This window comes from Odontesthes bonariensis, chromosome 4, assembly GCF_027942865.1.
Source record: "Odontesthes bonariensis isolate fOdoBon6 chromosome 4, fOdoBon6.hap1, whole genome shotgun sequence".
NCBI classification, from domain to species: domain Eukaryota; kingdom Metazoa; phylum Chordata; class Actinopteri; order Atheriniformes; family Atherinopsidae; genus Odontesthes; species Odontesthes bonariensis.
In genome coordinates, this window is record NC_134509.1 from 32,788,317 (window position 1) to 32,809,247 (window position 20,931).

The following is a 20,931-nucleotide window of genomic DNA, read 5'->3' on the forward strand; positions in this document are numbered from 1 at the left end:
TAAGCCCGCCCCTCAAAAGCGCCACCTGGCGGCTAATGAACGCGGTTACAAGCGCCAGAAGAGCTGTGCTGTTTAAAGGGATAGTTCGCCTCTTTTGACATGAAGCTGTACGACATCCCATATATTAGCAATATCATTTATGAACATTGACTTACCCCCTGCTGCGTCCTGTGAGCCGAGTTCCAGCCTCGTTTTGGCGTTGACGAAGGTAGTCCGGCTAGTTGGCTGGAGTCCCGAAAATAAAGCGTTTTGCTTCTCAAAACAATATGCGTTCAAATGAGTAATACATTTGCATCACAAAATCGTTAGCCAGAAAAAGTCAGACCTCACAATCGCTTGGCGCTATTTCTCTCTCCCTTCGTATCACTATGAGCTATGTAAACCGTGCAGACCGAAGTGCAGACCGAAGTGCAGACCGAGCAGTCCCCTGCTTCCGAGCAGTAAACACCGTAACAGGTGTGGCTATCGGCAGGTAGCTGTACGGAGGCAAAAATAGTCCTGACATAAAGCGAAAAAAAAAAATAAAAAAAAATCGCTGGCCCTGTCTCTATCAGGATGACATTTCGCGACATTGATGTCGCGAAATGACATTGATGATCAATAAACACTTCTTATTGGTGATTTGATTTCTTCTTATCAATGAATTGATTGGTTTGGATTCTGAACCAATGGAATCACTCGTGACAAAATCGTCATGCTGCATATCAGGACACCCTCGCACGACATTTTGACGTTGTTTCGCGTCAGTTTCGCTTGCTCGCCATATGTCAGGACGGGGTGTAAGGCCAAGTGGTGCTTTTTTAATTTTTTTTTTATTATTTTTTTGGGCTTTTATGCCTTTAATGGATAGGACGGTAAGGAGAGACAGGAAGCAGGGGGCAGAGAGAGGGGGAACGACATGCAGCACAGGGCCGTCCGATGCGGGACTCGAACTGGGCCAGCTGCAGCGAGGACTATAGCCTCTTGTACATGGGGTGCCTGCTCAACCCACTACGCCACGGACCACCCCCAAGTGGTGCTTTCATACCCAGTGGCGTTTGATTGTCGATGAGCTCGGGTGCACCTTCGGCTGCTGGTGAAATATGAGGTGGAGTGTTAAATGGCTGCAGTCACGTCGGACTAGTTGTTGGATGCAACTAGATCACAACAACGGCTGATCTCATGATCTTATAAATATCGTTTAGAGCGTCGCTTTAATCACAGCACTTTCTTTTGGCATCACTTTGTCTCTACCAACAGCAGTCTAATCGGAGGCTAGATAGGAATAAAAAAAGGTCTGGGTTGGTTTAGTACTTATACATTTAATGGCACTGCTTTTTCAGAACTGCCTTTCTCAAACATCCAGTCTTCAAAAGATTTCCAAAATGGTTTTATGAAGTTCCAGCAAACAAAGAGATGCTCTGAATTGTGAAATGCTCTGAAATGGTGAATTGGGTGAAAGGGAAGGTCAATTGGGTGAAATATGACCCTCTTGGCGTTCCATACTCTAGTACAGCAGGGGTAGTGGCGGTGGCGCGGCAAATCCGCTATATGTCACGTGGGCCTTTGGTCGCCCTGGCAACAGTGAGGAAACCGAAGAGGACGCAAAGAGGAACTCCATCAACTCTTAGATGACATGTCTCGCCATGATAAAATCACCCTGAGACAAAAACTCTGTGTGTTCAAATTAAAATCACCAAGTTTTCATTGTTAGTGACACCAAGAAGATTGTCAAAAATGTCCTGTTTGCACTGTGCAGAACAAAGTTTTACACACAAACTCACTTCTCAGTTTCCTAAATGTTTGACAGGACACATTGTTTTTGTAAGGCTAAAGATTACACTTACATTTCATGGAAAACCTAATGATCAGTAAGTATAAGAAATGAATATTAGATATCTAGAGTTTGTCCATCAAGCAAGGATAACAGGGTCACAAAATGGTTTGATCAAATCAAATCAAATCAAATTTATTTGTATAGCACATTTCATGTACAAACAGTTCAAAGTGCTTTACATAAAATAAAAGCATTGCAGCAGGGAGTGCAAGAAGCATTAAAAATACATAAAATAATATAAAGAGAAACAAATAAAATGAATTTAAACAGGCAACAGTCTAGATAAGTTAAAAGATATTTCATGCATAGACACATGAGAAAAGAAATGTTTTTAACCTGGATTTAAAAATGTCTACATTTGGTGAAAGTTTAATCTCCACTGGCAGTTTGTTCCACTTATTTGCAGCATAACAGCTAAATGCTGCTTCTCCATGTTTAGTCTGGACTCTGGACTGGACCAGCTGACCTGAGTCCTTGGATCTAAGAGCTCTGCTGGGTTTATATTCTCTGAACAGATCACAGATGTATTTTGGGCCTAAACCATTCTGGGATTTGTAAACCATCAGCAGGCTTTTAAAATCTATTCTGTGACTGACTGGAAGCCAGTGTAAAGATTTTAAAACTGGTGTGATGTGTTCAGATCTCTTAGTCCGGGTTAAAACTCTAGCAGCAGCGTTCTGGATGAGCTGCAGATGTTTAATGCTCTTTTTGGGAAGTCCAGTTAAAAGAGCATTACAGTAATCGAGTCTACTGGAGATGAATGCATGGATGAGTTTCTCCTGGTCTTTTTGGGAGAGGAAACCTTTAATTCTGTTGATATTTCTGAGGTGGTAAAAAGCTGCCTTGGTGACAGCTTTGATGTGGCTGCTGAAAGTCAGATCTGAGTCTATCAACACTCCGAGGTTACGAACTTGGTCAGTGATTGTAAGGTCCCGAGTCTCAAGATATGTACCAACGCTGACCCTCTTCTCTTTGCTACCAAACAGAATGATCTCAGTTTTGTCTTCATTTAATTGTAGAAAATTATCTCTCATCCAGGTGTTTACTTCCTCCAGACACTGACACAGTACGTCTGCTGGGCTGCGGTCGTCCGGTGACAGAGACACATAAAGTTGTGTATCGTCTGCATAACTGTGATAATTGATGTTAAAATTCTGCAATATCTGACCCAAAGGGAGCATATACAAGTTAAACAGAAGAGGTCCAAGAATTGACCCCTGGGGGACTCCACAAGCCATGGCCACTCGCTCAGATTCATAGCTCCCGATAGTAACAAAATAACTCCGGCCTTCTAAGTAGGACCTGAACCAGTTAAGGACCGCTCCAGAAAGTCCAACCCAGTTTTCCAGCCTGTGCAACAGGATTCTGTGATCTACAGTATCAAACGCAGCGCTGAGGTCCAACAGAACCAGGACTGAAACATTACCAGAATCAGTTTTCAACCTAATGTCGTTTAACACTTTGACCAGAGCTGTTTCAGTGCTGTGATGACGTCTGAAGCCTGATTGAAACTTATCAAGACTTCCACTTTCATTCAGAAAGTCGTTGAGCTGGTTAAATACAACTTTCTCAATAATCTTGGATATAAAAGAGAGATTAGAGACAGGTCTGTAGTTGTTCATCATAGAGGCATCTAGAGTTCTCTTCTTTAGGAGTGGCTTAATGGCAGCTGTCTTTAGTGACTTGGGAAAAATGCCTGATGCCAGTGAGCTGTTAACTATTCGTAGGAGATCACTTTCTACTGAGGTAAAAACAGTTTTTAAAAAGTCGGATGGTATTATGTCTAGAGAACAAGTTGTTGATTTCAGATGCCGAACTGTTTCCTCTAGGATTTTTAAATTAACAATATTAAATTGTGACATAACGTCAGAATTATTTCTAGGTTTTAGACACAGATTAGTTTTCTTGTTTGTCTGTGTTGCGTTAATGTTTTGTCTAATTGTTTTGATTTTTTGGCTAAAAAAGTTGGCAAATTCATTGCATTTCTCAGTGGAGAGGAGGTCTGGGTTTGTCTGTTTAGGAGGATTTGTGAGTTTTTCAACCATAGCAAACAGAGTTCGAGACTTGTTGACATTCTTATTAATCATTTCAGATAAATGCAGCTGTCTGGCCTTGCACAGCTCATTGTTATAACTACGCAGGCTTTCTTTGTATAGCTCATAGTGAATCTGAAGCTTTGTTTTCCTCCATTTACGTTCAGCTTTCCTGCATTCTCTTTTCAGGTTTTTGACCGTAGTGGTGTTTCTCCATGGGGTTTTCTGTTTGATCAAGGTGCTCTTGATTCTTATCGGTGCAACAGCTTCCATTACATTAAAAATTTTCAAGTTAAAATGATCCAGCATTCCTTCAACCGACTCTGCGCTCATTGTTGGTAACATAACTATGGCCTCCCTAAACTGAGCACTTGTTTTCTCATTGATGTACCTCTTCTTAACTGAGAAGCTGGTTGTTTGAACATTCTGAGTAATATGTAAATCAAATAAAATACAAAAATGGTCAGACAAGGCCAAATCAGTAACAACAACAGAAGAAATATCAACACCTTTAGAAATGACCAGGTCCAGAATGTGACCTCGAAGGTGGGTTGGTTCTGTTACATGCTGCCACAAACCAAACATGTCCAGCACAGAAGAAAATTCTTTGGCTCATTGATGTGAATGAGAATGAGAATAATGATCTGCAACAGTTTTCACAGTCAGCAGCCCAGTATGGAAGATTTTGGAGCAAAGTTTTTGACACCACCATCATTTCAGACACCAAACGAGGGAATATGTTTCGGAGGAATGGTGTTCCTCCCCTCAGTAAAGTTCAGGATTAATCATTGCAGATGTGCATTAACAGTTGAGGTGACGGATTATGAGCATTAATGCTGTTTTTTCTCTCACTTTTACCCATCTGTATAAGATGTCTAAGTAAAAGTTAAAAAAGGCGTAGTCATTATGTTTGACAAGACTGAAAAAATGGAGGAAAAAAGTTATTTTAACAGGGAAAAAAGTATGTGTGACATTTACACCCATGACAGACTAGAGTAGGAAGCTTTAAATGGCTCGAGAAAAGCTTCACTTTAATGTAAACTCTAATGATTTTCTGTACGTTGTATTGTTTTTGTTGTGCGTACTCAATAAGGACACCGTTGCTTGAAGAGAGAATGTACTTTATCGAACTGGTCTTCATGTATACAGGAACAACAACCAAGTCTGACCCTCGTGGTTCATGTGCTCACAGACCCCGCACACCCCCTGCTGTCTGGTAATATAAGCTAAGCAAATAAGCATTTGCTGTTATGATTACATACATCAGTATAGACACAAAACTGTAAAAAAATCTATCCATCCATCCATTTTCTATACCGCTGAATCCGTCGGTCGGGTCGCAGGGGGGCTGGAGCCTATCCCAGCGGTCAATGGGCGAGAGGCAGGGTACACCCTGGACAGGCCGGCAGTCCATCACAGGGCCACACAGAGACAAACGAGACAAACAACCATACAAGCTCACACTCACTCCTAAGGACAATTTTAGAGACACCAATTAACCTAACATGCATGTTTTTGGACAGTGGGAGGAAGCCGGAGTACCCGGAGAGAAAAAATTATCTAATAGAATTAAAATAAAGCTTATCTGAGTTTAAATTACTTGACTGTTAGGACGGTAAACGACCACATTCAGGTTAACTATTAAATCCTAACAGCTACAGTAGTGATGAAAGCATTCTTCAGTTATATCACCATTACTGTAAACAGATTCAGGCTCTTTAGTGCCGGTACAGCAAAGTCTAAAAAAAGGAGCTATTCACTTTCACTTTGGCAGACTAATATATTACATACAGTACAAACATGGTGGGATGAGATTAACATGATATGTTGTGTAAATGTGATATATCGGTTCGATAACAATAAAAAACATAATCTCATCTGGATATTTTTGGACCACCTCAAATTCGAACACTACAAATCCTGCACTTTACACTAAAACAGAAAGAGAATGTAACATTGTGCGTATTCTACAACATGGTGTTTTGATTGTGTAAGATTTTATTGCTGCTAGATGAGGTTTTGATTATTGCTGACATGCAGGACTTTCCCTTTTATAACACCCGGAGCAGTTACTCAAAAGTTCATCTTTCATTCTGGATAGAAATATAAACTTTGAATAATGTAGAATAAAAACAAACTGCACTGCTCCTTTTGCTTGATTTATTATTCATGCCACGTTTTAAGGATGAAATGAAAATGTTGCCAAGAAATCTTTGACAATGTAACTAAGAATTACACATTTTGTCAAACGTAGCCTGAACTAATTACAGCGTTTTTGAGTGTCTTCTGTGTTTTTCGTTACGATGTAACTTTATTTTTTTTATTTTTTTATTTGATTTGTCATTGTTGTTTTTAGCAACACTTTGTGTTGCTTTTTAGGCTTGAAAAGTGCCATATAACATATAAGTATATAACATATATACTTTTAGGGTAATTTTCATGTAATAGAGCTGTTTAATGTTTAAAGTGACCACAGCTATCGTGGTTTATCTTTGTTGGCTCATCTTACATCGTCATGTTCCACAGGAAAATTAAATCAAATTAATAAATAAAACATTTAAATTTCCCTTCCCAAATTAAATATTTTTTTCTTTCCCATTTTTATTTTCTCTCTGGATGCTCAAAGAAAGGCAGTGGGCATATTTATCAACAGGCTAAGATTTATATAAGAGAGTTATTTTGTCAAAGGTCGCTTTTCTTCGGATGTGAAGAAAACCCGAGCATCTTTATTTATCAAGTCCCACCCTTTTTGCCCAGCATGTACAAAGTCCTTGTGCTTTGATTGGACAATCACGCGTCAATCAAGATTTGCAGCAAGGTTGGTTGCGGGAGCGGCTGTTGATGTAGCTGTCAGAAGTCAGCGCAGAGAGCAGCTAACAGGTAATCTGACTGGGTTTGTAGCACTAATGTGATTAACTCCGGTTGGCAGATACCCGACTGTAATATCTTTTCTTCCAAAAACATATTACAGTCAGAAGGTCATAAATTCAATGTTTGAGAGGTGTTTGAGTCTACGCGCTATAAACTGCTTTTAGCGTCGGTGTCATTCTGGGTGATTTGAAACTCGTGAGTAACATGAATGCTGCTCCTTGTTCATCATTTAGACGGGAACAGGCCTCCTTAATGGTCAGTTTTCATAGCAAGAAGAAGGTCATGGACTAAGAGGGGACGTGGTTGATAGCTAACCTTAGTCCAGCTAATTAAAACACATAACGTTGATAATTATGGTTTGCAAATTGGAGGTCGCAACTCAATTAGCCTTGTATTAAACACTGTGTGCAGCCATAAAATGTAATATCCGAGATATTTCACTTGTTGCTTTTCTAGAGGGATGACATCCTGTCCTGGGATAAAATAAATAATTCATTAATGTTGGCAACAATCCCCTAGGCTGTGGTAATGCAAAGTGAGCTACCAGAAATGGGCAGAGCTTAATGTTACTCCATGTTACTCCATGTACTGCCACGCGAAGTTCAGACTCTGAGTGTAGATTGTTTCAGTTATCTCTCATCTCTGTTTTCTCAGGTGACAATGCAGTTTCTGGGTCGGCTGCTGGACACAGTTTCCTCTGTGTCAACCCTCTTCACAAACCCTTACCGGGTCAGAGATGTGCCGCTGTCCGACTATGGAGGAGGAGGCAAGGAGCTGTTGAAAGAAGATGGACGCATGCTCCTGTACAAGAATACCCAGTGCCAGTCATGGGACTGTCTGCTTATGTGCCCTGAGACACCAACTGTGGTGCTGAGGTCAGTATGGATCCCATCAAGTGATGGTCGTGTTGTACGAACATTGATCTGAGGTTAAAGGTGCAGATCTGATTCTCTGAAGAATTGTTTTAAGATTCTTTCAAAATGTCCGATTGAAATATCTGACGTGTGGCTCTTTAACCACTTTCACCACGTCCATATGTCTATTTTCTTTATGACACTAGATAAAAATGAGTCGTTACTCTTATTTGACCTAAATATGAAATCGACCATTTCAACAAGTATTATCAAATACCCATAGGCCAGGATTCAAATTCTCCTCATATAGTTCATCTGCAGTTTGACTCCAGTTTGTAACAACTGAACCGTCTGCAGGTTGTTCCAGGTGGTGTCAGAGGAGGATGCAATGAACTGGTTCCCTCAGTACGCCCTCAAACTTCGACCCTTCTATGAGATACTTCCTCTAAAGGCTGAGACCGCGCAGACAATCGTGGACTGCATCCGCAGCCACCCGGACTGGAGCTCGGCCCACATCGCCGTGGAAACGGGCCTGAGAGAGTGTCTCAAACACAACTACGTTCAGAGGTAAGATGGGAGGTGTTGATTTTCTTCTTCTGCACTGCTCCAGTGTATTTGAATCTGCAAGTTATTTGTTTTGATTGGTGTATTAGTCAGATACGTTTCAAACAATACCACTTCTCACTTTTCCAAAATGACGTATTCGAATGTGTGATAATATAGGAATAAACGTTGACTTTTAGTGCTATGTCGGATGTTCTGGTAGAGAGCAGGTTGACATCTTGATTATTTCATTATCACACAGCCAAATGAAGAAAAAGTTATGATGCACAAATGTCTTCAACAGAGACACGATTTGTAAACAGTCAGTATGGGAGTGCCAGCTAAATGCATTCAGTGCTGTTAATAATTTAGAGCTGACTTGTATCAGCAGGGCTTCAAAACACTCAACAGTTATTTTGAAGCTTTTAGATCATTAGCTACAATTTAGCTGTTAGCCATTCCTCAGATTCCCTAATTTAATTTCAATGTAATTTTTCACGAATCTGATGGTTTTCAGTGGAATTAGTTTAGCACCATGTGTGATGTAAAATGTCTTGAGCCTTTTATCGCCATAACATCGTCAAGTTGTTTCAGGAGCTCCCTTATTTAGTCAATTAAGAATGTTGTGTCTAAGGGAACTGTTATGTGAGCAGCCATCTTGAAAAGATGAAAGTAATTTAATTGTATCCTCATTTAAAAAGCTTGCAGTTTTCCCGTGAAGTGTCAGGTCGGAATGGCTGGAATGTTCTGATGGGACGCGCCCAAATTAGATTTTAAAGCTTGCTACTTTTTGAAAAGCCAACCCAACAGCAAGAGCTCGATGAAGCCAGCTTTCACAATCTCCTGACAGGATTAGAACTTTAGGACTGCTGAGAAAGTGGAAAAGGACTTCAGGACTAGTTCTATGCTTAAGAAAAAATGTCTAAAGCGTGCAATACCACCTGTACAGTCTGCTGAGATCCTTACAGATTTATTAGTAAGAAAACATCTTTCCGCCTCCAGTCAGATAAATGCTCGCGATGCATCAGGTCAGACGCCACTGCACCTGGCGTGTGAGCGCGGCGACTTGGCATGTGTCAAGGAGCTGTTGGAGGAAAGCCAGGCCCGCACCGACATCAAAAATCATAATGGAGAAACGCCCATGCACTGTGCCTCCAAGCAGGATACCCCTGTCATCGTTCAGGTAAGACTCTGCGGCCTTTACTTGTTCAGCCAGTTTAATGTGTCACTGAACGACGGACAGCAGGTCACTGCCCATCAGAACTTTATGATAACACCATACTCGCTCTCTGCTTTCTGCCGTTGTTCGGCACGCTGCCCGCTCCACATTCAGGTCCTGTGCTCCCGGCTGTGCTCGGGGGTCAATGAGCTGAACAAGAACGGGGAGACGCCGCTCCATGTGGCCTGCCGTTTGGGACGTGTGGAGTCTGTTAAAGCCCTGCTGGGGGGCGGGGCCAAGTGTGATGTCATTGGTAGCACAGGCTACCCTATCCACACCGCCATGAAATATAGTGAGAAAGGGTGAGTTGGTGAAAGACAAAGACTTAGAGAATGGGTTGTTTTCGTTGCTGCCAAACAGAATTGATTCAGCTGAAACTGTATTTCCCCCAATGATAGAAGAGATGGGTTTCCCTGGTTCCCCCTCTGACCTCCTGTTATATCTCCACCTGTAGATGAATGCCTTATATCCTGAGTTTTGCAATGTGTTGGTATATACTGTAAGATTGGAAATGATAAATCATGTGCTTTGGTGAATATGTGGTGAACATAGAATGATTCTTATTGTTTTATGTCTTTGTCTGTCAGCTGTGTGGAGGAGATCCTCAAAGCAGACCCAGGCCAGCTCCAAGCTGAAGACTGTGTGTATGGAGGGACGCCTCTGCACTGGACCAAAACCGCTGAGGTTACAAATACCCTATCATGTGTTTTCAAATAACACATTTCTATTGCGGCTGTACACATCTGGAAAAATGCACGTGTTCAAACATGAATAGATGTTTCTTTGTCAGTTCAAGCAGTGCAGAAAAAGCTCTCATCCTGGATAGATATGTGACACAGTTCCCTGTCAGGTGGTGATTGCCTGTTACTGGTGCAGCTGTGGGTGTTCAGTTCAGTTGAAGGGTCAGATACTAACTTAATGTCTGCTGTTTTGGTCTCTCTCTGTCAGATGTGTCGTATGCTGCTGGAGTGCGGCTGTCAAGTTAACTACCTCAGTAAGACAGGAGAGAGCGCCCTGCACATTCTGACCAAGAAGGGACGCTTTGAGGCTGCCATGGTGTTGCTCACCCACGGAGGGAATGCCAACCTCAAGGGTCAGGATGGAAACACAGCTCTGCACCTAGCCATGAAGGTTTGTGCTAGACAATGAGTTTTTCTGATCTTTTGGGTAAAAACGGAAACGTCTCACTGAAAATCCTGACATTATGAATATGAAATAAGATAGAAATGTGTGAAGAATTCCACTTCCACAACTGATGGGCTGCAATCATCAATTTATTTATTTTGCAAGACAGTATCAGCAAGAAGGGGAAAACCCTAAGAAAATACTGAAGGTTTTAATTCTCAGCGTTAGGAGAGTTAGGAGAAAGGAGGATCTGTGCAGATCTGCCTGTGTGGAATCTGGCAGATTGTCATACTTGACGGTTTTTAAATGTTTTGACGCAAGTTGTTTTTTCCCTGGAAAAAAAACAACAAAATTACTGAACGTTTTGAATAGATTAACGTGACTGAAGGTGTTTGAGAAAATATTTTTGGAGCTGTACTAAATAAAAAGCACAATTTTTGTGACTTCGCTCATTAGATGGACCACTTGGATTTGATCAAAGCTCTGATTGTGTTTGGGGCTGATGTGGAGATCCACAATGACCTGGGAGAAACTCCAGGACTCATCGCTGCACGCACCAGCAAAGGTAAGCAAGAGCCCACAACCCTTAAACTGGTAGGCGATGACAATGTCTAACGCAAGGAAGTATGCAAGGACTGAATTGGCCATAAAATGAATGTTAACCTCTTAAAGTCTGGATTTGAACTGTGATTACTAATAATGAAATAAGAACGCAATGTGCCTGACTTAACAAAAAAAACGTGTGATCTTGTGGAGTAATGTTCAAAAGCATGTGCTGCACAGTAGAGGGCGGAGATCTGCATGGAAGTAGGTGTGTAAAAAGTTCTTTTTGACAAGAATGAAAATAATAAATCACTTTAAGCCATGCTCACGGCAGGTTCTCACTCTATGAAATTTTGTTTTACAGCAACTGAGAGCAACGTTTGAGATGTCTTTTGGAGGCAACATGATTGTAAAGTTTTCATCACGCCCTTTAAAAGGTGTTGGATTGTGTTGGACATGACTGGCCCTCAGAGGCTCTTTCATCCCTCCTCAGCATTCAGCATACAGTAACTGCTTCTCAACTGTAGAGGGCAGTGCTAAAAAACAAATGGGATTCAAAATGTTTTTGAAGCCATGAGTCGGCGTGGTGTTTTCATTACACCATCACTTCAGAAATCAGTGATTAAACCTGAGTTTACATAACGAAACATATATTTATTAAGCAGCTGGAGATTGAATTCACTTGTATTCAAATTTCCCTGCGACTGTGTTATAGATGGTTGTTATTTACAGTTAAGTAAGCTGATAAATATGTGATGAGCCTTAAAGGTCAAGTGTGTAGATTGCAGTGGCATGAGCTGCTCATTGAACTGCAGGTTGAAACCAGCTGAATACCTCCCACCTCATTCTTCCTTTCCAAACATAAAGGAAAAATCCCCATGGCCATGAAACTCGTGAAAGGCCCTCTGTAGAGCGGGTTTCCTTCTCTGGGCTGCCCTAAAACAAGGCAGTCGAATGTGGAGACGGAGGGTCCTTTGTGCATTTGGACGTACAGTAAATCACACGTTCTAAAGGACATAGTTGTGAATATCGTATAACATTGCGGCCTAAGATCACCCTGAGAATTACAGGCTGCAGCCTGTATTATCAAATCAAATCGAATCAAATTTATTTATATAGCACATTTCATGTACAAACAATTCAAAGTGCTTTACATAAAATAAAAGAATTGCAGCAGGGAGTGTAAGAAGCATTAAAAATACATAAAAGAAAATAAAGAGAAACAAATAAAATAATTTAAATGAATTTAAAAACAAGCAACAGTCTAGATAAGTTAAAAGATATTTCATGCATAGACACATGAGAACAGAAATGTATTTAACCTGGATTTAAAAATGTCTACATTTGGTGAAAGTTTAATCTCCACTGGCAGTTTGTTCCACTTGTTTGCAGCATAACAGCTAAATGCTGCTTCTCCGTGTTTAGTCTGGACTCTGGACTGGACCAGCTGACCTGATTCCTTGGATCTAAGAGCTCTGCTGGGTTTTAAATTCTCTGAACATATCACAGATGTATTTTGGGCCTAAACCGTATTCAGCTATTAGCGGGTATCACTTAGATTTCTTATAGAAGATCCAGGCATACTCCTGAATTTGAGTGATTGTTGATTTATAAACGTTTTTGAGTAACACATCAATCGTTTTTCCCTGTCTATAAAAACTCACACTTGGTGCAGAAATGCTGGTAAATTGAGTTTGTTGTTGTTCACTTTTGAATAGCATGATAACTGCTAACAACTTGCTTGTCTTCTTGCTTTCTCTCTGTCCTTCTCTGTCTTCTGTGTATCTCTCCATTTTAATTTGTCTCCTCTCTGTGCTGCTCGTGCCACTTGTGCATGCCTAACATGTTTGCTTGTGTGTGTTTGTGTTAACACAAAAGGTCCTAATAGAAAGATACTGCTGGACATGCTGTGTAGTGTAGGAGTCCAGCGTTGCCTTCCTCCCTCCCCTGGCAGTCCTCCTCCCATCTCCTACAAGACCAAGCCTCAAGGCATAGGTAACGCCATCGTCCCGCAGCTCCGCCTCCCCCTCACTGTCTTCCGCTTTGGTCTTTACTGAGAATTTCTAACTTCACGACATTGTCCTTTTTTTATATGGTTATTATGTATTTACTGAACATCTTAGACTCCAGAACAACGTTTTTTTTTTCACTTTCCACTGATGTAGAATTGTCATAAATCAATTTAAACAATACGTTTTTGTAGTGTTGTGTTGATGTCATTATTTCAAACACGAGTGTTTTTTCAGATAAAATGCAGCATGAAAAAATGTTCCTCTGTTTTAATTATGGGTGCATCTTGTAGTGTAGAGCAGGGGTCTTCAACGTTTTTCAGGCCAGGGACCCCCAAACTGACCTGGGGGTCCCTGAGAGTTGGAGCAGGGACCCCCCTACTATTTATATGGCATACAATTGTGTTTTATATTTAACGGGGCCTAGTGCCGTGTATAAACATAGCTACTCTGTTATTGTACATTCAATACTAAGCTATTCAAATAATACACAGGTTAATATATTCATGTTTTTATTTTAAACATGTGCAAGGTACAGGGTGGCCGTGCCACTGCCATTTATAAACAAACATCTTGCATAAAACACTGAGCTATTCAAATAATCCACAGATTTTAACTTTAAACATGCATGTAGATCTGACAATGAATCCTCAAACCATCTGCGGATGGCACACGTTTGCACACAATTTGTGAGAAAAAACTGTTTAAAAATCGTTAAAAATTGTCTAATCAACCAAAGATTTCGTGACCCCCCCCTGCAGTACCTCCGCGGACCCCCTGTTGAAGACCTCTGGTGTAGAGTGTTATTTTGATTTTGACATCTTAGCACTGGCTAAAACAAAAAGTGAGGCAGAGTTGCTGTGCTCCCAGACATTTCTCATAAACAGATACTGAGACAGACATCATTTTTATGCACATTCCGTTTCCAAACAGTGCAACCAAGCTTGGAGACCTATTGTCAAGCGTCCTCTTCCCCTCTCTATCCTTTATGCATGGATTTTATGCGACGTGTTTGTTTTGGATTCATGGCTTTTGTGTTTGGCTTGCAGGGTTTGAGGACATCATGTACATTGGGGCTGCCATGGGTGCAATTAACAGAGGAATAACTGAAGCCGATGGCCCAAAAATGGAGAAAAGGGAGTGAGTATGGGACCATTATTGGGAGGGATTGAGTTCATAAAAAGAATGTTTTTGCCGATGAGTGGACTGTTTAAATTTGTAGACAAATGTGGTTCAGTGTTCAGAATTCACTTGCAATGTGATTTAAAGTGTTTTATAAAGCATGTCATTTTTCAGATGTTAAGCTCTGGTATGAATTCTCTTCCTCTCCTGTCCTGCAGGATGGACAGACTGTTGTCTCTGGACGGTGGCGGTATTAAAGGCCTGGTGCTGATCCAGATGTTGATTGCTCTGGAGAGAGAAGCAGGCCGACCCACTAGAGAGCTCTTTGACTGGATAGCTGGCACGAGCACGGGGGGCATCCTTGCTCTCGCCATAATCCACGGTCTGTGTTTGTTTGCTTATACACTTCACAGAGTTTATACCGCTTAATGTGCCATTGGAACAATAATGGTGTTTCGTCTTTGTGCAGGTAAGTCCATGGAGTACTTACGCTGCTTATACTTTAGGATGAAGGAGCAAGTTTTCAAAGGCTCAAGACCCTACGAATCAGCGCCACTGGAGGACTTCCTGAAGAAAGAATTTGGAGAAAACACCAAGATGACAGACGTCCGATTCCCCAGGTAACAGTTCATATTAGAATGTGACATACAGTGTGGCAGAAAAGCAATTCAGTGCCTCTAACACTTCAGACACAAAGGCCCTCATTTATCAAACTTGCGTAAGACGAAAAACGTGCGTAGGTCGTGTGTACGTTCTTTTCTGCGCAAAGGTTGGCATTTATCAAATCCATCGTGAGCGCAGGAAAGATGAAATCGCCACGACAGGTCTGAGGGCGTGTACGCACTTTTCCATTTTGACTTGCGGTGACTGCAATAGCATACATAAACAGCAGCGTCACTAGTGCGTGCCTCATGAGTCGCAACAAATCTCTAGGTTAAAATTACAGACTTATCACTTCAAAGAAGGCCCATGTTTTATTTGACTTCAACATAAATATAAACATAAACGCAAATTAAATAAATTAAACAAGTACAACTCCGTAATTGGAAGAGTGATGGCTCATTATTCAACCGCGCACCCTCACACCGAACAGGAGAGGCGCTTTAACACTGCGCACTGTGGAGAGGTTAGGGCACCTAAAGGGCAGGTGGATCTGTCTCTCGGCTGCGGGGGAACCCTTCTATATACGCCCGAAAAGGTATGCAATATTATTATTGCATGCGGGGTTCTCCATACATTGCCCAAAAAAATGGAGTGCCATTTCCAGATGTACATCCAGAGGACCCCGTACCCAGAGATCCCACCAGCCTGCACATTCTGTTATTCAAGGAAAAAAGACGTAGCTCCGATCAGGCCAGCCACCCTCTCCTCCAAGGCACTCAAATCCAAACCTGGATCAGAGCCCCCCCCCCTGTTTGTGACATGCTGCGTCCGAGAGCTGCGACCTTTTTTGTGGCCAATTTCATATCGGACCACTTATTCCTGATCTTATTGGAGAAAAAGTAAAACATCGTTCAATTTTAGATTTCATTTAATCTGGAGTTTATCACATTTTATTGACCATCACAGTAGGGGAAAATACATAACTCGTCCGGTCTGCGATTTACATCGCCAACGCTGTTGACAGCCGTCCCAGCTGTCAACAGCGTTGACAGCGTTTCTTTGCCGTCTTTTGTCTATCCATGTCGCAAATCTAGAGGTGCGGCCCTTTTATAGAAGGCGTGGTTAGGATCATTACGATGGATTTCACCCGCCAGATTTATCAACAGCCGCTCTGTTTTACGATGGGATTGGTGTGGTACGCATGTTTTGTAAATCTCACTTGAGCTTCTGCGTACGACGAGTTCTCCGCTCATATCTACGATGCTTTCTACGACGGCTTGATAAATGAGGGCCAAAGGGTTTAGTTTTCTCTTTGCACTCATTTACTTCTCTCTGCACAGAGTGATGGTGACCAGTGTTCTAGCTGACAGACATCCAGGCGAGCTACATATCTTCAGGAACTACGACCCTCCATCTGCACACAGAGAGCCCCCGTATGCCACCACTGCTACCTTCAAGCCTCTTACTGTCCCACAAGGTGTTTTATTATAAACTATCGAGTCTGTTGGCCATCTTCACTTGTCTTAAAATATAATTTTTTTTGTATCAGAGGGAATGTGGAGAGCATTCATAATGCCACTGGATTGCACTAACGTAAGCAGTTCATCCACACATTTTGAGCTCTACGATGAGGCAACTCCAACATGAAACCAATTTTGTTTTAATTCAGGCAAACAAGCCAGATAAGGAGCGTTCTGATTGAACAGGAAAAAAACAAACTACAACTGAGTTTGTATTTCATCACATTCATGAAGAAGTCTCGTTGTGCTGTGTTGTTTGAGCGCCAGCCATGTTGTTGTTGCAGGATGGGAGGATGAGGATGTGTTGATAGTAGGATACACAGAGGAGCCACCCAGAAAGCGTAGGAAGGTGACAGATGAAGGTGTGTGGACATACGTGCGTGCAGGGGAAAGACTTAAAGTCATTGAAAATGAATGTTCTCCAAAGAAAGAGCGAAGGGCAGTGTTCCCCATCTCTGGTCCTCAGGGGGCCACTGCCCTCCAGGTTTCCACATTTTAGATATTTCTCTGCTTCAGCGCACCTATCTTAAAATGAATGGCTCATTTAACAGGCTTGTGCAGAACTTGAGGCCAAACCTTTGAGGAGAGACATTTAATTTGCTTTGGAGCACGGAAACATAAAAACCTGCAGGGAAGTGGCCGCCAAGGACCAGAGATGAGGAACATGGCCCTGGAGGATGTAAAAATTTCATAAAGATGGGTTTTCTGATGCATGCTACAGGCACAGAGTCAGTTTTGGCAGATGATTGTTAGTTGTTGCTTTTACATCCGCATCTGAACCTAAAAGTGAGATTATTGAAATGGCAGAATATCTTTTTTTTTTTTGTTTTTAAAGAATGATGCGATTTATACTGGTGAAAGAAGAAACATACTTATGGATATTGTTTAGCATTTTTGGCAATAGATTAATCGAAGTGTTGAGCACTTAACTTTAACCAAAGAGTCCTGCAGCACGGAGACTTAGAATCTGCACACAGGCTGATAGTCGCAGATTTTTTGTCTTACTCAGATCTTTTCTTTATACCAGAGCAACTTGTGTGGAGAGCTGCCCGCTCTAGCGGTGCTGCTCCTACCTACTTTCGACCAATGGGCCGCTTTCTGGATGGAGGGCTGCTGGCCAATAACCCAACACTAGACGCCATGTCAGAAATCCATCAGTACAACAAGGCCTTAAAAGCTGAGGTAAACGATTCCACTGCTGCGTCCCCTTTTTTTCTTACAGAAATTGTGCATTCACTTATAACCCATTCGATTTGCAAGACTTTCATTTATCTTTTTTTTTCTGTCTCTTTCAGGGCCAAAACGGGGACATCAAGAAGTTGGGCATAGTTGTCTCTCTTGGTACAGGTAGGTCACTTAATTAAGAGATCAGTTTGCAATACCGAAGGTGTTGTATATCCATCTTCAGCTGGTATATAAATTTTCATTATTTATATGCGCATAAGGTATTTGTTATTTGTATTGATTTGAAGTGTTTTGCAATTTGCCAGACAAGTACAACCATCACTTTGAAATAACATTATGCTCCAGTTAGTGTGACAAGTTTGTTGTCCTTGCAACAGCTGTTTGATACAGTATTCCATGACACTGATGAATTGTAGTTATCGTTTTTCTAAATAATAGCTAAAGCTATGAGTTAGTTTTGATTGGGGAAAGGTGCATCTCATCTGGTTTCCTTGCAAACCAAAAGCTAGAGGTCAGTGTGTTGGAGTATAATCCCACCAGTTGTAAACGTGCTTTCTGCACGTGCTCCTGTGTCTTTCCAGGTAAACCTCCACAGGAGGTGGTGAGCTCTGTGGACGTCTTCAGGCCATCCAACCCTTTAGAGCTGGCCAAGAGTTTTGTTGGAGCAAAGGAGCTGGGCAAAATGCTGGTGGACTGCGTGAGTGTGTCTGTCTGTTGTGTTATTGGATTCTAACCATCAGTTTTGCTACTCGGTCCCTTATATTGCACCCTTTTGAATGTCTTTGATGACTGTTGATATTGTTTTCACGATAACATATAAACAAAACATTATTTTCGATATATTCATATTCAAAGTATTTCTTTGTCTTTCTGACTGTGATCTCTCTCTTCTCTGACTTCACAGTGTACAGACTCTGATGGCTGTGCTGTGGACAGAGCCGGAGCCTGGTGTGAAATGATCGACACCATCTACCGCAGGTCAGCTGATTATGAACATGCCGGGTCTTTGGCTCGTCTTTCCTGTTGTCTCTGCTCTTTGTCTGATACAGCTTCCCCTAACCCTTTCGTTTAGCTCAGGGCCCATTCTGTTTTTCTCTTTAATTCTCATCTTGTTTGAACTCATCAGCTTGTCTAGACAAAACGTTTAGTTGCTCTCGCCCACGTCGATTATAGTGATAAATGACAGAAAACGTGTTTGATTGTTGCCGGTTTGGTGGATTAGGGAGAACTGAACATTAGTAAATTATCCTGCATGTGTGTTCTTCACAGAAGCTGAAGAGCAGAAGTAGCAAAGTTACCCGAGTCATGGAGATCATTTATGTGACTGTCAAGCACAAAAGAAATTTGGCAAAACAAAATTGTTTATAAAATGCCTCCTTTTTTCAAATTTAACCATCGCAGGATTTTTGAAAAAAACCGAGGTCCCATTCATGTCAATGGGAGCTTCCTGGTGCAAATTCGACCCTGACAGAAATCGCACTAAATGGGCGTAGCAACACCAGGCGCAACCTTAATCTGATTGGACAATGACATATACAACCAGTTTGCCTACAGCAGATCAGTCCCACCTTAGCAACTAGATTAAAAAAAAAAAAAAAAAAACTCCGTGTTTGGTAGTGCGTCGCACAAATCGCCCCTATGAAGGAGCCGCCACTGGCAAAGGATATGATGAAAATATGATGATACAGTTTGATATTGTTTGTGGTTTAACAAAATATTTAGAGTGGTTGCATGGGAATTATAAAGTACATATAGAGGTGATGTAAAAGCTTTTTAATCAAACAACCATCTAATCATTCAATCATTAATTATTTCTGCTTTATTTAGTTGTTTTTTAAGGACTCTGAAACTTAAGTATACACTGTGTTACTTGTGTTTTGCACAGACTGAGTCCTCAGCTGTCTCAGGAGGTGATGCTGGATGAGGTGAGCGATGCCGTTCTGGTGGACATGCTGTGGGAAACCCAGATGTACCTGTATGAGAAGAGGGAGATCCTGCAGTCTCTAGCAAAACTATTACTACGCAACTGAAAGCACAAGACATTTAAAAGTGAGGCTGCAGGAAATAAGAGAGGGAGGAGGAGGAGACGCAACTGAGCTACGACGCTGCCTCCAAACTGCGATGTCATTGTTGGTTTGCTGTTTCTTACAGAAGACTACAGTGAGCAGCATATTAAAACGCACAGCAGCATTGGAAACTAACACAGAACATGACTGAATTCTGACTTCCCTTTGGAAAGGCAGGTGATGTAGCATCATGTGACCTCATCACTGCTCTTTTCACTGCTGTGTTTATCAGGTGTACAGTTTGTGTTTGAACCACTGAAGCACAGTTTGTAGACTCTGAGGTCTGTGCACAAAGGAGGGGCTTCAGAGGAAGTAGTAGCAAACAGAACTATGACATTGGCTAACTTTCATCCTCCCCACTCTCCCACTGTGTTGAGTTACAAAGAAAGTTGCCAGTTTATTTGAATGAAACTGTAACCCTTTTCTTCATTCCCTCTTCACATGTCCAAAACAGCCACAAAGCCACTCAAGACGCAGACATTTTCCCTAGGGCTATATGATCAAAGCAACCCTGCATTACCACCAGAAAATGTGTGTTCTACTACTCTGTAGTGCAGCTTGGATGATGACGATGTTGAACCTGTTCTGCCTTATTTATCTGTACCAACTCCTCTCATCTTCCCGCAGCACATTTTCATTCCTTTGTACCTCATTTATACTGACTTTAAACACAATATGTAGCCTAACACCTGACAAATAACGCACACGCTTCTAAACATCTTAGTGCACAGTAACTGTTTCCTGTCTTGAGCCTGTATTTACCATGTGCTGTTGCAGCTGCAGCGAAAACTGACTGAATGACAAAGGGGTATAAGACCTGCTGCTAGCTGCACAACACATTTTCAATTATTTTTTTTTGTATTTGAATTAATAACTGATGTGTATACTAGTATGGTAATAAATTATATTACTATTTACAGCAGATGTTTGACTGTTTCTTTGTAGTTTAATAAATCTGAATTGAATTCCTTCTGTAGATTTAGCAAAGAATGCTGATTGTTAAACTGTGGGCTAATTGAGTCTAATGAAGATTTAGTAGATAAAACTGTAAAGAACAAGCAAATAAACAAATCAACATGATAAAGTAAACAGGCCCGTATAGTTATTGGTAGACTTAGAAAGCAAAAGTATATTCTAATTACTGTAATATCTGTCAGATATCTTAATAAATGTGACGCATAGAGGTCAGACGTCTTCACATGTTGGCACCAAGAGCAGAAAAAGCATCGTATAAAGCGACAGGTGCTATTTAAAGGGACCAATATGAATTAAAGCTGCAAGCAGCCTTGAGCGGACCGAGTCTGTGCGCACGTCGGGGAAGGCGCTGAAGAGTAACCTGGCCAAGTTTGAAGCCGTAAAGATTAAATCTGTAGGAGGAGTTTGATCATATGTGAGGTGTAGAAACGGGCAAAAACACACCTT

General features: G+C 41.5%; 1 protein-coding gene across 4 annotated transcripts; it reads left to right on the top strand.

Annotated features, from left to right (window-relative positions):
* The first annotated feature begins 6,666 nt into the window (after positions 1-6,666).
* Positions 6,667-20,428, top strand: pla2g6 (phospholipase A2, group VI (cytosolic, calcium-independent)). Of its 4 annotated transcripts, XM_075464009.1 has the most exons (20): positions 6,667-6,729; positions 7,375-7,595; positions 7,932-8,141; positions 9,120-9,300; positions 9,451-9,638; positions 9,924-10,020; positions 10,285-10,467; positions 10,918-11,026; positions 12,883-12,999; positions 14,063-14,153; positions 14,354-14,517; positions 14,605-14,755; positions 16,079-16,215; positions 16,543-16,620; positions 17,286-17,440; positions 17,554-17,605; positions 18,025-18,140; positions 18,348-18,421; positions 19,329-19,492; positions 19,595-20,428. In XM_075464009.1, exons 2-19 carry the CDS (start codon positions 7,381-7,383, stop codon positions 19,471-19,473), a joined length of 2,463 nt encoding a protein of 820 aa, XP_075320124.1. In that variant the 5' UTR covers positions 6,667-6,729; positions 7,375-7,380; the 3' UTR covers positions 19,474-19,492; positions 19,595-20,428. The 4 variants fall into 4 exon arrangements, with proteins under 4 accessions (XP_075320124.1, XP_075320123.1, XP_075320125.1 ...); XM_075464008.1 differs by having other exon boundaries at positions 19,329-20,428; XM_075464010.1 differs by lacking the exon at positions 16,543-16,620 and having other exon boundaries at positions 19,329-20,428.
* The last annotated feature ends 503 nt before the right edge of the window (positions 20,429-20,931 follow it).